Raw genomic sequence first — 18,294 nt, 5'->3', positions numbered from 1 at the left:
TTTATAATCCCGTTATCTCATTCGTTGACTCAAAAAAATAATGTACTTTCATTGAATTTATTTTTTAGGCTTCAATCTAGAAGTGCCCCCAAAAATTTAATTTACTAAAAGGGTTAAATTTTATAATTATATAAATTAATTTCTATTGTCTTATCCCTTAATATCCCTGAGTATATACCTGTCTAAGTTACAGAATTAAAGGGGATACATAGCTTTCAAAAGGTAGTGCAATAAATAGATAATATGTCAGTTATCAAGGACGTCCAAGCTTTTTCTTTAAAATAAGTGGTTTCAAAGGTTTGAGTGCGGTAATCTAATGTATTTTAGATAATGAGGGTTTTCTTAATTTAAGAGGTTTGAACACCACTTTAACTCCCCTTTTGGACGTCAATGTTAATACATGTCCCTTTCATTCCTGGCCTGTTTAGCTTAGTCTTACTCAATTCCGACATTTAAATGTCAGGGTGTGCATTCATTTCCGCACATGTAGCACATTAGCAAATCATTAGCACCGCACATAATTACAATATTACAAAATAACTTTTCCACTATGATTCATCTATTAACACCCACCTAATACATTTGCTATTGTATCTTTTAAGAAAAATAAAACCAGGTATCTAAAGGGATAAGACAATGGCCGGTAAATTGATCTTCATCCCCAATGATGATACACAAAATTACTCCTTCTTTAGATTAGAGTTGGTGGTTGTAACGTTTGGACATACAATTTAGTAATCCAACCAATCAAAATCCAATAGAAGTCCCCAAAGTTATTAAGCCAACGAATAAGAAAACGTTATTATAAACTTAAGGGAATAGTGTAATAAACAGCCAAATATCCCCTCCCTTAGGAAATAAAAAAATTATGCGAATGCAATATTTTGCGGATATGAATGCACACCAAATGTCAAATGCACAGATAGATATATATATGGTAAGACGTGAAGGATTTAAAAGTATTCTGTTAAACAAATAATTAGAAAAGGCTAAGAAAAATATTGGCTTCATAAAATTAAGATTTCTCGAAAGGATAGATTTTATTTTCAAAGCTTCTATTTATGTGAATATGTCTGTCGGCCTGTATGTAACGCAAAATCATCTCTCGCTAAGAAGGAAAAAATACAATGTTAACAAAAATATTTTAAATGAAAAAGAGATATAATGAGAAAGGGAGAGAAAGAAAGAGAAAAAGGAATAGGAGGTAATGGGGTACAGAGAGGACGAAAAACGAAAAAGAAATAAAGAGAGAGATAGAAAGATAAATGAAGAGAAAGAGTTAGAAAGATGAATTATAAGGAAGAAAGAGTTGTTTATTTATGTATCTAATATAGTGATAAATCAATGAAAGAAAAAATAATCCTAATTTGCAACAAATGAAATTATGGAGAATTAAAATAAAGAAATAGTAAAAAACATAAATTTATTCTCTATTTATCTATGCCTGTATCCCTGTGTGCTCCCATATGTTTGTAAATATCCCAGCTAGGCGGTCAGACAGAGGGAACAAAGAGGTGTTCTATTTATATATTCCTGTATCCCTGTGTGCTCCCATATGTTTGTAAATATCCTAGCTAGGCGGTCAGACAGAGGCAACAGAGAGGTGTTCTATTTATCTATCCCTATATCCCTGTGTGCTCCCATATGTTTGTAAATATCCTAGCTAGGCGGTCAGACAGAGGCAACAGAGAGGTGTTCTATTTATCTATGCCTGTATCCCTGTGTGCTCTCATATGTTTGTAAATATCCCAGCTAGGCGGTCAGACAGAGGCAACAGAGAGGTGCTCTATTTATCTATGCCTGTATCCCTGTGTGCTACCATATGTTTGTAAATATCCTAGCTAGGCGGTCAGACAGAGGCAACAGAGAGGTGCTCTATTTATATATTCCTGTATCCCTGTGTGCTCAAATATGTTTGTAAATATCCTAGCTAGGCGGTCAGACAGAGGGAACAGAGAGATGTTCTATTTATCTATTCCTGTATCCCTGTGTGCTCCCATATGTTTGTAAATATCCTAGCTAGGCGGTCAGACAGAGGCAAGAGAGAGGTGTTCTATTTATCTATTCCTGTATCCCTGTGTGCTCAAATATGTTTGTAAATATCCCAGCTAGGCGGTCAGACAGAGGCAACAGAGAGGTGTTCTATTTATCTATGCCTGTATCCCTGTGTGCTCAAATATGTTTGTAAATATCCCAGCTAGGCAGTCAGACAGAGGCAACAGAGAGGTGTTCTATTTATCTATGCCTGTATCCCTGTGTGCTCCCATATGTTTGTAAATATCCTAGCTAGGCGGTCAGACAGAGGCAACAGAGAGGTGTTCTATTTATCTATGCCTGTATCCCTGTGTGCTCAAATATGTTTGTAAATATCCTAGCTAGGCGGTCAGACAGAGGGAACAGAGAGGTGTTCTATTTATCTATGCCTGTATCCCTGTGTGCTCAAATATGTTTGTAAATATCCCAGCTAGGCGGTCAGACAGAGGCAACAGAGAGGTGCTACTGTTCAATCAAAGTAGCAAAAAAACTTTTGACATAAATAAAAGCAAATATTAATCTCTTTGAAGCATATCATGAGCGCATAAAGTGTCAGATAACATAGTTTATAAACACTGAGCACCAAACCAAAATAGTTAGATCTATAAAAATTCCTAATTTATTCTTCAGTCCCCATAGTCTATAATCACTTTTATCACATTTAATGTGAGAATGTTGCTATTATCATATTCGAAATAAATGCTGTAATAAGCTTTAAAATATTTAAACACTAGTCTCTCATTGGACACATAATGACGTCCAATAAGAAAAAGGAATAAAAATATTGGAAAGAAAATTATTTTATTTCAAAATTAATTCTTGGCATTTTGGAATAAAAAATATAGGGGAAAGAAAATTATTTATTTCAAATTTATTTCTGGTCTTGAAATAATATTCATTATTTTATTTTAATTTGAGTGTCAACCAATAAGAAATAGGCATGCTGTTTTAAAAGTTTGGAATAAAAATTATTATTTTTTGTCAATTCCTTTTTTCAGAGTATAAAATGAGAATAAATTTCCCAACATCATTATTGATTTCTAATTTAACATTTCATACAGTGGGTAATATTTTATTTATTTCAACATTTTTCGTCATTCAAAATCAAGTGTCACAAAAATAATAATATTTAACATAAAAAAGAAATTTTTAAAATAATTTTGTTTTCTTTATTTGTTGAAGATTTAAGCCCAAGCTTTTTCTGAGGGGGGAGACCCCCCTTAACCCCCCCTCTCCTGAGGGGGGAAACCCCCCTCGACCCCCCCCCCTGACGCTCTCTTCTTTAAATCTTTCATTATTTCTGTAATTTATTCTAATTATCTTATAAATTTCAAAACATGAGATAAAAAGGAAATAATTTGCTGTACATTATTAAAAAATTTAAAAATTGTAAAAAAAATTCCAACATGATTTTTAATTTTAAATACAAGAATATTTTTTCCTATATGATATGTTAAATTTAAATACAGGAATAATTTTGTACTGTGGAATTGAAGAAATAAATGCTGTACATTAGAGTGGCTTGATTTTCAATGATTTTCTAATTTTAAATGTGCTACATACACTTTCTGTCTGAACATCATATAAGAGACCAAAAAATGAAAAGAAAATATTTTGAATAATGGGGAGGCTCGCTGATGCATGTAAACTTTTAGAAAGACACTTGTGGGGAGAATTTTTTTTTTTTTTTTTGGGGGGGGGGCAATTATTTTTCTTTCAAAGTATAGCTTTATGCACCTTCCTAATTTTGTCTTGAAGAGTAGAATAAGAATAAAAAATCTGTTTATAAAACTATTGATCCTAGCAAGAAAAATCCATAAATAAATTTTAAAACCAAGAGATTTTACATTTAATTTAAGATTTTTCATGCTTGGATAAATATTTTTTAAAACCAATTTGATATTCTTATATTAATCAACAAGACAAATTCAAAAAGATGCATAAAGCAATACTTTAAAAGAAAAAAAGTTGCACCTCCAGAATAAACTTCTAAAATTTTTAATGCATGGAAACACCTTCCCCCCATTTCCCCTCAAGGACAAAATCAATTTTTTATATTTAGGTTTCTTATATGACGTTTAAACTGTAAATGTTGATTACAAATTCAATGTCCAAAATTGATCCACTCTACTGTACATTGTTATAATTTAATATTTGATGTGGGTATAAACATTAGACATAGATGGTCAATCTGACCCCATTTTTTTCTTAAAAAGAAACCTTTGTTCACTTTTTGTTGTAAATGAAATACAGCCCTATAGGCAACATTATTTGCAACTAAATTTTGCAATGATATAATTTTTAGAAAGATAACTTTATTATAAGAAATTAAATTATTTATAACTAACTTATTATATGTTGTGTCATACGCTTCACATTATATGATGGAAGAAATATTTTCTTCAAATATTTCACCCAAGGAAAGCTTTAACCTAAGATATTCAACAATTTATAGCTGATACATAATGTAAACAAAATTCCCTTGTGCTGTCTCTAGGTTATCTCTATTGTATAAATGAACGTACAAAAGAGGAGGAGAGAGAGAAGGAAATAGACAGAAAAGTGAGGGAGGGGGGAGGGGGAAGAAATATAGAGAAAAATAGACAGAGATATTTATTGTTCACCCTTAGATGATGTAAATTTTTTGATAGACTTTTTTGAATTTAAGAAAAAGATAGAGAATGAGACAAAACCAAGTATCATATTTTATTAATATTGCTTATACAAGAAAGGTCATTCAAAATTATTTCACCAATATTAAGGTCAAGTGACAAAAATTTTAATTTCCACCTACTTCGCCCCCAGAGGGGGCAATAGTAGAAGGAAAATTCAAATTTTGATCACATGACCAAAATTGTTGAAATAATTTTAATGATAGAGTTTAACTTAAAGTCAAGAAAATAAAACATTATGATAACCCGTTTTACCCCATCCCTTATCCTCTACCCCACTTTTGCTTTCATTACAAAATTCTTCCATCCTAACTTAACAACGCTATTCAATAATGTAGCTCACCAAATTTACACATAAGGTGACGTTAACATGGGAAATACATATAATTAATTATGAAAATAATATATCCAAGTGCGTCTGTCGATAAAAAGAGAAAGACGCAATAAATCATTTAGCTCTTTATTTTTAATTTTTTAAGTTTAAAAATATTGTACTCGGCTATTCCTTGGCCGATTTAGGCTTTTAATCATATCCTGGCCGAGACAAATTTAGACCGTTGACTAATCAAAAATCGGTTCAGTTAGAGGGATACCCAACGTCTCAATTTATTGCTACCAAAAGTCTTATAACTACGTTGCAATTATATAAAAACCCGTAAATTGAGTTTAATCAAAGGAGTATACTACACATTTCAATCACGCCCCCATCCCATGATACAGCGTGGCATTAATTTGTCATCGACCAATTTTAATATCCTTTCTAGCATTCACAATATTACGAAAATATGATAAATAACTATTAACATTTCTTTGTAGATTAAAAACAAAGAAAATCTTTCCTAAAAATATTATTATTTGTTAACGTTGCTTTTGTAAAATTTTTGCAATCAATTATTTGATAGCATGAAATATATTGGGCAATTGATTGAAACACCCAGAGCTAGCATGCAGCGGTCAACATAGATAGGAAAGCAGGGTACACTGTCAAAATTCCTTTCTATACGTAACTTATTAAATTATTTTTATTAATTCTATCTTTATTCTATTAAATTTTTTTGATTTCAATATAAAAATCTTTGCTAGTGCCTTTTGAATGGTTAATATTATAATAAACGTCATAAAATCTTTATATTTTTGAACTTTTTTTATATAGTGTAAAAATGGAAAAAGGGTTATGTAGCTATTTCATAACCATTAACAAACTATTTTCTAAATTCCTTAATTTAATAACAGAAGAATGTAGAATTACGATCCTACCCCTCAAAAAAATATTATTTAGGTTTTAAGACGAATTACTGTTTTAAATGATTGTTTTAATTTTAAGATATTTATTGCTTTTCTACTTATGAATGTTGTCATCGTTTCTTAACCTTTTTAGAACAAATATTGTTTCATCTTTATATTTCATATTTTGTATATTTAAATGCATAAATTTAGACAAAATAAAAAGTATTGCATTTGCTATGCAAGTTGCATAGGATAAATTATCTTGACAAATCTTTTTACCTTTAAAATAAGGACGTTTGCGGACAATAGTAGCGAATCTGTACAGTTAAAGAGAGCGAAAGCAGCCTTACAGACAAATTGATTCATTGAAGAAAAACAGTCAGAAGGACATACATAACTATTATTTAATATAGTAATTATCTAGCTTTATATTTTTGCAGTTGCCGGCTAGGCGGTGGCTGCGGAGCTTAAGAATTCGGAATTACTGTTTTTCCCCTCAAAGTGCCCAACGAGCACTGAACCACTACCCCACCCCAGTTACATTGATTAAATGTTATAACGTACTGTGGTAATTTGTATTTTCTTATATGCATTACTCCATAGGGTGGGAGGGGGACTTCTGTACTCGACAAGGCCCTTTGAGGGAAACCGCAGAATTACTTACGTTGGAAGGATTGTTGTTGTGCTGATTGTTGTGAGAATTCCTGCACTTGATGTTGTTGTTGTTGTTCCATCTGTCAACAAATTTTAAAATAATTCCTCAGAAAAATATCAGTTTCAACCATATTTTAGTACCGAAATATCCGTCTGTCCGTCAGTCAGCTACGTTTTGAGTAAATCGTAATATTCGCTTTTCAATATTGTACAGTTGCACATAATTGTAAAAACTTTTAAAAACACCATTTTTATTCGAATCAATGAAAGCGGATTTATTTTGAATTAAAATGCCTGTTGCTGTTGTTCGGCCATGATGAGCTGTTGGTCGTGTCCAGATTTACTTTTGTGCAGCTTATGACCGGAACGGCTCTTCTTCACCTATAAACAAAAACATTGTCAATGATCATTTTTAGAAAACCTGTAAAATTTAGGTGCCCTTACAAAAAGTGTGTTGAATACTGATGCCCTCCCCCATGTTTTGAAATATGTTTCACCCCTATGGGGATACCAAGTGCCAAATATAACTAACCTTACCTAAAGTAATAATCAAAGAACTACCCCCATAATTAAAAAAAATATATTTTGAAAAGGGGAGGATGTCATGCTCATTAAGGTACATTTTGTGAAAACAAAAAAATATTGTTTTATACATCCTTTAATTTTGCAAGCTTTTGATTATCAAAGCATAAAGCCGACAAAGCCCAAATTGTGTCAAAAATAATCCATGTGACGTAATAGAATGAGGGAGATGAGAGGAGAAGTAGGAAAGAAAACCTCTAAAAAAGAGATGGCATTGGATAATCACTTATTTTTATTACGTCACATGGATCATATTGACACAATTTGGGCTTTGTCATAAAGCCGTTTATTTACACTTTGCCAGGTGTCATACCTTAAAAATCCAGGTAAAAAGTTTAAAAGACACCCTAACAAAAATTGTATCAAGTCATTAGAATTTCGATATGTCGATATTGTGTCAGCCACGACCACTGGTTATTAAAGCCATATAGTCTAAATAAACCCTTTAGATTGCATATCGATAGAATGCCAACAATAGAATTGACAGGGCAACTATAATGTAACAAACATAAATATTGAGTTAGGAAATAATAGTTATTTCTCGCATCGTATTATAAACAGCATTCCGCGGATATAGAATGTACAATTATAAGATTAAAACCAGTTTTTTTACCCCGAGGTGCCGAAGGCACTAGCTAAAAAAACTGGTTTTAATCTTATGATTGTACATTTTTATATTCGTAGAAAGCTGGATATAATACGATGCTAGACATAGTTTTTTCGTATGGATGAGAACCGGTTCCTATCCGCCGGATTCGAATGAATACGAGAAAAGCTATTAAGGACTCACGATGCGTGATAGTTATGAAATGATGGAAATTTATTAATAATACCTGTTTAGTTGCCTCAGGTGAAATATAAACAGTACAGATAGCCTAGAAAATGAATATAGATAGATAAACAATATAAAAAGACTGATAGATAAATAACAAGTTATTTACAAGACCCCCTTTAAAATTGAAATAAGGAATGCCCTTTTTTCACCCCCTAATGATTTAACACCCCCTTGTAAATCGCTATGCATGCCACTGGTTAAGATACTATATATAATAGTAACATACTATACAGTAGGATAGAATGCATAATTGAAACCCTGGAAGGTGAAAAAAAAAAGATAATTTAAAGTGCAAACGATTTTCAGATGCTTAAAAAGATAGACAAATAAAAAGCTAGTTTAATGTTTATATTTTTAGATTTATTATGTTAAAATTCTCTGGAAAGGAAGGATAACTGTTATTAACAACTTTTAAAACTTTTTTGGGGAGGGTACCTACAACCTCCCAAGCAAAATCGCACCCCCCCCCCCCCAATATAATTTTACTATTTTCTTTAAAAACTGGATGTAGAATTCCCCCTCCATTTGCCCCTAGTGGCCACTAGTAGGCGTATAGTGTTCTATATGCTTTTCTTTAATAGACTTCCTCTCTCATTTATTCCCTTGCTACTTGCAAAAGTAAAGTTACAAATAAAACTTTTTAAACTTTAGCAAAAGCTAAATAAAAAGCAAAAATTAAATTATTCTTAAGGGTAAAAAGCAAGTTCTTTAGATTAAAAATTACATTTCCAATGAAAATAGCTCCTACCCCTTATTAGTAGTTGTATTCCCACTAGGGTTGGGCCGGATACTTTTTTGGCCGGATACCGGATATCCGGCTGATTTAAAATGCCGGATATCCGGTAACCGGCCGGATATCCGGCCAACGCCGGATATCCGGCAAATATCCGGTTATCCGGCCAAATTACCGGATATCCGGCCGGATAACCGGCCAAATTACTAGATATTAAAGTAGTAAAAATTTTTTTTTTCTTCAGAAATCTTATATAAATTTACATAAAGTTAAACTTATTCAGAAAAAAGTTCTTCTAGCTTCAATAATAAGAAAATTATAGCCATTTAAGATTTAAAAAAACAGAGATTTTTGGTGTAAAGTATAAAAAATTATAGAGCCGGATATCCGGCCGGATTTTTTCAATATCCGGTATCCGGCCGGATATTGAAAATGGCCGGATATCCGGCCACACCGGATATCCGGCCCAACCCTAATTCCCACTATTGCTAAATCTATAGTTGTTAAATAAAATTGTGCTGAAATGCAAGCACACCATCTTGTGAAAAGGTTAGATGTTAACATTTGAAAATAAATGATGAGTGAAAAAAGTGTCTGTTGCCAAAAGATTGATTGCAAGCTGCTAACAATATATAAACTAAACAGGGAATCAGGGATGAGATGATTGAAGATGAATGCAACATCTTAATTGTTTGGTCTAATTGGGGGATAGAGAAAGTGCAATCATTTCAGCTGTTTTTTTTAATTACTGTGAGAACGAATATAAATGACGTCATAATCTTAATTTATGTTGCCAAAAGATTGATTGCATGCTGCTAACAATATAAACTAAACAGAGATACAGGAATAGCACGATTGAACATAAATTCAGCGTCTGGATTGTTTGTCTATTTCGGGGGATAGAGATAGTGCAACTGTTTTTATTTTAGCTGTTTTTTAAAAAATGAGGGGAAAGAATCTTAATGATGTCATAATCATATTTTGAATTGTGTTTTTATTGCAAGCTACTAACAATGCAACTATTCTTATTTCTGCTGTTTTTTAATTACTGGGGGAACGAATATAAATGGCGTCATAATCTTAGTTTATGTTGCCAAAAGATTGATTGTAAGCTGCTAACAATATATAAACTAAAGGGATATGACAAGAAAAATTCAACATTTTGTTATTTGGTCTATTTGGGGAAAAGAGAAAGTGCAACTGTTATTAATTCAGCCCATTTTAATAATCTTAGGAGGCATACTTTTGTATGACAACATAATTTTAATTGTTTGCTGTTGAAAGAGGAAGAGCTAATGCAACAATTATTATTTCATTTGCATTTTAATTACTTAGGTAAGAGAATATACTGTCATAATTTAATGTCTTATTGCAAGCAGCTAACAAATCATATAAACTAATCAGGGTTACAGAGATAAGACAATTGAACATAAATTCTACATTTTGGTTGGCAAAAGAATATAAATTACGTCATAATTTGATCTAATTGACCAACTGTGGTAGAAATACATTATTGTTGCTATTTAAGCATCTTTAGATAATTAATTCCATAAGCGTCTAATTGACCATCTAGAGTTGCAATGTTTCTACTAATTCGCTATCTTAGGTAATAAATCCATTATTATGAATGATTGACCATCAAAAATAATACATCCCGAATTGTATCTGAATGACTATTAATCCACTATTATGCCTGATTTACCATTAAGGGTAATAAATGTATTGTCCTACCTCTCCATAAGGATTGAGTGCAGTACAAGTATATTCTCCTTCATCCCCTGGCCCAATACTCTTGATTAACAAAGATACCTAAAAATAATTTAAACAAGATTAGTTCTCATGAAAACTGATGCCTTTTCAAAATGAATAAATACTGACATACAGAAACTCCATGTCTATAGAATCTATGCATTTTTCTGATACTTTAAGTAAAAAGAAATTAAAATCGCAATGAAAAATTTGCCAAGAAAGGATACTTACAGTTTCATATAGACAGACAAACATATATATTCTACAACTTAAGCAATATTCATCTTATTTCTGCATTGAATGACAGGAAATTATTTTCTAATGGTTTTAGCAAGAAAAGGTGAAAAATTTGCTAATGATGTCAAAAAGTGTAACTGGCATTAAAGACCTTTTGGGGGGTAAAAAGGTAAAAAGCATATTCCTGTTTTTTAAATAAGACTATTCATAATGTAAGCTAAGATCTTTAAAAAAAAAATAGTTTTCATAGGAATGCCATTGAATTAATGCATCCTTGCGATTTATGGAACACAACAACATGAAAAATATAATTTTCTTAAAAATAAAAGAAATTTTATCCGCTACTGTCTTATTTAACATTTATTTCTCAAAATAATTATCTTTGTAAATAGCTGGCCCTGACATAGATGACAATGAATATTCTTCAGAATTTTTTTTTGACAGAACAAATTTCAAAGAAAATTGCACTGAAAAAAGCACAAGGACATGTCATTTCACTTTTTATTTATGTTTTCATGAATTACAAATGTATTTAGTTTTAACAATAGCTGGGCGACCATCATTATATTAAAGTAACAGGATGTCTGTCTAACTGTGTGTGTGTTGCGAATTAGCTTGTTAACCTCTGAACCGATATGGTCCACCCCCCCCCCCATCTCCATATTTTCTGCATTAAATTAAAAAGTTTCAAGCCGTTGTACGAAGTTACAATCCTAATGAAGTTTAAGGGAGTAAACAGTCACCCCTCCCCCCTCTTGGACGTCTATGAAGCATAAGACATTGTTTGTGGTCTACTTTGAGTTGTAGGTAAATTGTCGTGTTTCTCAGAGATCTTAAGGAGTAAGACAATGGGAGAAAAAATTATGTAGGTATATTTTCAATGATAATAAACAAAATAGATTTTAAAATTTGTCAACACTGCTAGATTTAACCTATAACGTGTTTACAAAACTTTGGGTACCAGTGTAATTTAAAGACCATTGTCACCTACTATTCAACACTGCGTCTTACCTTTCCCGAGTTTTCATCATAATTCATCTGATGCTTATCATTGGATTTCATCTGAAGACCTTGTCGTGTCCATACAACCTAAATATAGACATAATATTATATGCGCAGCAACTCTATAATTAGTAATTATCATTATATTTCATCTGAAGACCTTGTCGTGTCCATACAACCTAAATATAGACATAATTTTATATGCGTAGCAACTATGAAACTTATCCTCGTTATTTGAGTTCATCTAAATAATGGTTAAAAAGTTTGGACACTTTAAGGTTTTTCAACCAAATAAGGATTTAATCAAAGTTTTTAAGCCAATAAATGTGAGAGCTTAGAGTGTTATGAGTATTGAAGCCATCTTTTAAAAAAATCTTTAAAGATAGAAATAAGAAGACTATCTAATCACTATCTGTATAAGTGTTTTGAAAATTTTGCCTACCTGTGGTTTGGGCGAACCTGCCACCTTGCCTTCAAACAAAGCATTCCCACCCTGAGCAAATCTGGCGTTTCTAAAGATTTGTTCAAAGACAGGAGGGCTGGCCCCCTCCATTTTAACCGCCATCTAAATTAGAAAAAAAGGATTATTTATTAAAATTTCAGGTATCAGGTATAATTTTTTCAGGCATAGTATAGTTGAAATTTAACGCAAACCTAGCTGTCAACTGTTTGGTCCTTTGTCATAATGATTATACATAAGTGCTGCAGGGGAAGGGTATAAATAAAAGGCTTTTTAAGTTTCACGGATATGAAAAAAAAGTTACTACACTACCAAAATTTCTGGGATCACTAAATTTATAATTTCATTTGGTTAAGAATATACTTGAATCACATGATTAAAAGGAGCTAATTTCAAATTTTAATTATATAACTTTTCTACAACATAAAAAAAACTTTTCTTGATATTAAAGATTTAATTACAAGTAACAATGTAAAGAACAAGGATGACAACATCCATAAAAGCGAAGCTCTGAAACTGTAGGACAAACGGACATTAACACTTGTATAGTGTCAGAATTGAATAATCAGAATATAAATGTATAAGATTTGAAGCAAAATTGTAAGTAAATTGAAAAATTGAAAAACTGCTTGATACAGGATAATGTTTATGGACTGGACATACTTACATTTTTAGGACTTGATTATAGAGTTGCTTCTCTTATAACAGTATACTTTGTTGTCCCAGGAATCAATATACCAAAAATCAGATCAATCGGATAATTAGATTTCATAAAATATTTTTGTTAAAAATTTTTAAAATCAACATGTTTAAAATGGACGTACGGACATTCTGGTAATGATTATAGAGTTGATACGCTTTCTAAATCATACTTAACTATTAAAGGAATCACCATGGAAAGTTTGAAATCGATAGGACAATTCTAACATGCCTAAATTAACGAAAAAAGCTATCCGTTACGGACGGACCAACCCTAATTAAAGAAAAGCTTCGCTTTTAAAAATATAAGTCCTGGTTCTCTGTTATAGAATACATCATACTTATTTCAGGTATATTTCATTACCTATTAAAACAACGGCGTATATTAAAACATCTTAAAATAGATTAGATGCATCTTTTAAAGAGAAAAAGATATTCAAAATAATATCTTTTCCAAACTATTGAGAAAATAGAAGGGTTCGGTAAGTCGATCATCCACTTTCACTGTTAGTTAAAAAAAAGGCAAATTTCTTTGTGGGGGGAGGGAGGGGGATCGTCATTATTTTTTCCAGTGGCGATTTCTCTTGGGAGGGTGGGGTAATCTCCCTTATAATTGTTATAAACCTTTACTGAACCTATAAGAAGCTTCTCTGTAGAGGATACTGTATAAAAATAGTAAAATCCAAGTAGTTATCATTTAAATCCCCCCTGTCCTTTCCTACACTTATATGAGTAACTTTAGAAGAAAGTCGTGCATCTATAAAAATAGATTCTTTCGTATATATAAAATATCATGTTACCTAACTTCACTTTCACGTACTTTTATTAATAACAAATTATAAATTTATGCAATCTATTAATAGATATAATTATAATTTTTAAAAAACTTACTTTTTAAAAAGTTGTGTTTCCAGTTAACTAATTCGGGATGTGTATCTTTAAGGGGATGAATCTCACAACTGGGTGTACGGAGGCTGTTTATAAATATTTAGCTATAGGTGTTCTTTCCTCTCCTATAGGTGCTATCCTCTTTTCCCTCTAGGTGCTCTCTCCTCCTATCCCTACAATATAAGCTAGAAATATAATTATTCAATATTTATATGCGCCTTGCTATATGTCTTTATTTTCAAACTTTACAAAACGCCCTTGTTATTCTTATATAAAAGTAACAGGATGTCTAAAGTTTGTAAACATCTCACTAACCACTGAAACGATATGGTTCTCCTTTGCAGCGAAGCTTCTTTTGGTCCAGAGAAGGTTTATAACTCTTTTTGGGGAGAAGTGCTTCTACACTCCCAAGAGAAAGTGCCCCTGGACCCCCCCCCCAAAAAAAAAAGGTCGACTTTACCTTAAGTGCCACTAGAGTGAGTTATCCTTATAATAAAGTAACAGGGTCTCTGTGTGTCTTTGTTTACCAAGAAAATCACAAAAAAAGTTCATACAGCTATCATTAATAAAAGAAAAGATAATCGCTTATTAGAAAAAACGAAAATAAAAGCTCAATATTTATTTACTGCATGATTCTAGGTGTTAAGACTATGTTATGATTACCATAAATAGGAAATACCAATATTATGACTGGTAGAACAGTATAATATTTTTTGTAATTTCTAAAAATGCAGAGATCAGAAAGTGTAATGCTGTATATATCTAGAAAGGACAGTAAATTCTCGAGCTTATGCCTACCTTTCCCTCCTTCTCCTAGAGGTGTGGCCACGATTACTCAAAATAAATGCAATAAAATTTCCCAGATTTTTACAACTTTTCTGGGAGATTTTTTATTTACATTAAATGATACTTTAAAATAAAAATAACAAACTGCGAGTTGGTGTGTAGTACCCCCAATATATTTCTTATTGTTATCAAATAATTTTTTTTGAGGGGGGGGGGGCAATCTAATTATAAACTCTCTCTGGGCCAATGTAAAACTTCCCTATAAATAGTCTAAATATGGATCTAGCCATCATGTTACTTTAGTACACAGAATTATTTTTTGCTATCTTTTTTTTTGCTTAATTGAATGATGCTATTCTTCTAGAGCCTAGTTTTTCAGCCTCCCTTATTTTTCTAAGGCTGCTCCTATATCACTCCTTGGCTAGCATCCAGATTACTATGCCGACACCTATCTGTGTTTAAGTCAGTGTGTGTGCATGTGTGTGTAAGTGTATGTGTGTGTGTGTGTGTGTATTTCAATGTTTGTATGTGTGTGTATTTATGAGTATTGTAAGGGTGTATTGGGTATATCAATTAGAGGTTGAAATTATTTAATGTTTGCAACATCAGTTGTAAATTTTACATGATCTTATTTCATCTCACATTTTTTAGAGTAACAACAGTCAACTAGTAAACAATTTACCAAACAAGAACATCCAATTTACTAAGGTGAGGGACAGAGATCCTAATCGACAACCAAAATAACCTATTTGCTTTAAACAAGCGATATGCCCATTGCCCCTAGAGGCCTACAGAGGCACTTGGGGAAAGATATTTTTTAGTTTTGTTATATTTTATCCTTAGATATTTATCTTCGGGGGGTTGGAGGTAACCTTTTCTAAAATGTCATACACTTACCCTGAACCTTTGAGAAGCTTCAATGTAAAGAAGAATTATATCAGTCTAGCTATTAGCGAGATAATTAACTACACACACACAGACAAATAAACATCATGTAACTTTTAAGTAGTAGAATCTAGAAACATTCATGCACGGTTATTCAAAATTTACATAAAAGCATTTTTTATTAATCTTACTCCAAACTTTTAGCTCAAGTATTTTTTATTTCTATTATTTGGAAAAGATAAATTATCTGAAATTGTCCAATGTCTAAATCCCTGATGTACTATATGTCAGGGATCTTAAGGGATAAGACAATGGACAAGTCGATAAATTGATGTATATCCCCAATGCGGATATACAAAATTATTCCTTCTGTTTGAAAAAGTTTAACACTGCAAGTATGAAGATTAAATAAAATAGTTTAAAACTATCATAAAACATTGGGAACCAGTATAATTTGCAGTTCAATGTCCCTTCTCTCCCTGATTAAAGGTAGCTGCTTTCTGCAAGTCTAGCTAGACAGAAGTTAAGATAATACACCTTTACACACACACACACACACAAACACCCACACACGAATTCACTCACACGCCCCTTGGATGAAATTATCCTTATTTTTTTAGGGTATGAGCTCATCAAAAAGTTTTTATGATTAAGAAAGGTCATTCAATATTACTCAACAACTTTTTTAAACACGATAACGTGTTCTATAAATCTGATAGGATCCATCAAACTATTGGTCGTCAGGCACCCCCAAATTTTTTTGATTTTTAATTTTGACCCCTAAAATAAAAAAAGCTTAGACGTCCTTGCCTGTAAGATATAAAGATACCCCCCCTCGAAATGAATTTGAGGGTGCCCCCATTTTTAAAATATTATTTACCCCCCCCCCTAAATAAAAAAGCTTAGACGTACTTAATTAGAGCAATATATGTTATTAGAGTCAAATCAATTAGATCATAATAGTAGAGTGCATTTGCCTGATAATGATTCAATAGTACTTGGTTTTTGCGTATTTTTGTTCTAGTTTTGTTTTGAATTTAGAAATAAATAACATAGAGAACAGAAAGAGTTAATTTCTTATTCGAAACTTTAATTCATTAATCAGTGTTTATAATTAACCTAAATTTATACATAGGTTTCTTTATAATACAAGTAGTTCGATGTCCGTCTGCTAACCACCTGAAGCTTAAGATTTTGGTTATCACTGAACTGGCAAATTTGTGCTTCTCATACTAGGGATTATACATACTGATCCTGTAGTGTTGAGAACTGAAGAAAATACATATATAATACAAAGTAGAATGATGTCTGTCTGTCCGTCCGTCTGTCTGTCTGTCCCTTAAGATCTCGGTAACCACTGAACCGATCGGATTCTACTCTTCAGGGAATATACCTACTGGTCATGTGGTGGTTTTAGGCTATTTTCTTGGGGGGTGGGACACCCTAAACCCACAAAAAAAAACAAAAAAAGCTCCCACCCCATTTTTTTAGGTAGGCTTTAGCAGAAGGTAGCATGTAGCAGTGCCTATTATTTTTTAACAAATTCTGCAGTAGGTATCCTGTAGTAGTGCCTATTTTAAAAAAAACAAATTCTATATTTAATGGTTGACTTTCCCTTACCTCATATTTTGTTTTGAAAATTCGCAGTCGTTCGTAGCTAATTTTTGCATTGAATGGCTGCAAGGAGACTTTAGGTTACCATAAAGATTTAATTTTGCCCTATTTATTATCCTATAATATAAAAGTAACAGGATGTCTGTCTGTCTGTAGCCAAGTTTCTTGCTAAACGGTGGATCAATATGGTTCAGCTTTACACTGAAACTCCAGGTCCAAGCAAGGATAATAATAATTTAAATGGAGGGTTCCACTGTTAAATAAAAAAAGCAAAAGCCAAAAAAAAGTGAACTACATAACCCAATAATTTATACCTATAATGTTTAGAAAGCTAGAACTTAAGCATAATCCTTTTCAGGAGCGTAGAAGACACTCTATAATTTGCTCTACTTGTTTACATGTTGAAGGCTTAGCAAATTGGACAGTCATATCAGTTTATAGGGGCCACAACACTATGAAGTCGCTTTGATTTTTAAAAATAATATAGAAAGTCAATATACATTTATATCTATCGAAAGCACACAGTTAAAAACAATATATAATGTTTAAATAAAACAAAAATATAAAGGCATTGATGAATGTTTCGCTACTGGTAATATCATATTTCTTGTTTTTAAAGTAAACAAAATAATCTTCTTAAATGTTAGGCTTTTTAGAGCAACTCTAATTCTAAACTTCTTTTGAAAGTTTTTATTAGCCAGCTGAATTTAAAACTACTATACTAGTATTTAGGTCTGTCTGTCGGTCAGTCAATTAATAACAATAATTGTTAGATTGTTAGAAATTAAGTCGACCTTCCACTTTCTATTTTAGTTTTTAAAAAAGAAAATGAACGTTTTTTTTTTTTTTTTTTTTGGGGGGGGGGTGTATTTTTTCTCCAGAAGCTATTTATCTTGGTAAGATGAAGGTACCCTCCTCCAAAATATTTATTAACCTTCCCTGGAACTATAAAGAGCTTCCCTGCAAAGGATAACCATATCAGTCAAGTAGTTATCGAGATCTTAGGCTACATAAACATAAAGATATACAAACGCTCCCCCAAAATTAGCTATAAACCTTCTCAGGACCTAGAAAAGCTAGGAGAACCCTATCGGATCAGCGATAAGCGAGATCCTTTAGCACAGACTGAAAGACAAACAAAAATAGATCCTTTTGCTTTTACATTGGGATTAAAGTTTGCTTGTTTATTTCAACTAATTTGAAAGGTTCCGTGATTATTCCCAAAAGAAATGATATC

General features: G+C 32.0%; 1 protein-coding gene across 10 annotated transcripts in view; it reads right to left on the bottom strand.

The window, feature by feature from the left end:
- sls (sallimus) overlaps positions 1–13,932 on the bottom strand; it is a 99,429-nt gene extending 85,497 nt beyond the window's left edge. For all 10 annotated transcript variants that reach the window (XM_080163603.1, XM_080163613.1, XM_080163612.1 and 7 more), the window contains exons 1-7: positions 13,776–13,932; positions 12,168–12,290; positions 11,735–11,812; positions 10,469–10,546; positions 8,003–8,044; positions 6,882–6,968; positions 6,598–6,667 (exon numbers count right to left, since the gene is read on the bottom strand). In XM_080163603.1, the coding sequence (XP_080019729.1) occupies positions 6,598–6,667; positions 6,882–6,968; positions 8,003–8,044; positions 10,469–10,546; positions 11,735–11,812; positions 12,168–12,290 (478 nt within the window). In that variant the 5' untranslated portion in view covers positions 13,776–13,932. The remainder of the gene's footprint in view (positions 1–6,597; positions 6,668–6,881; positions 6,969–8,002; positions 8,045–10,468; positions 10,547–11,734; positions 11,813–12,167; positions 12,291–13,775) is intronic.
- Positions 13,933–18,294: the final 4,362 nt, after the last annotated feature.

The sequence above is a fragment of the Acartia tonsa genome, chromosome 6, assembly GCF_053477335.1.
Source record: "Acartia tonsa isolate MP-2025a chromosome 6, ASM5347733v1, whole genome shotgun sequence".
Lineage (NCBI taxonomy): Eukaryota > Metazoa > Arthropoda > Copepoda > Calanoida > Acartiidae > Acartia > Acartia tonsa.
This window is presented reverse-complemented; position numbering and strand designations above follow the sequence as displayed.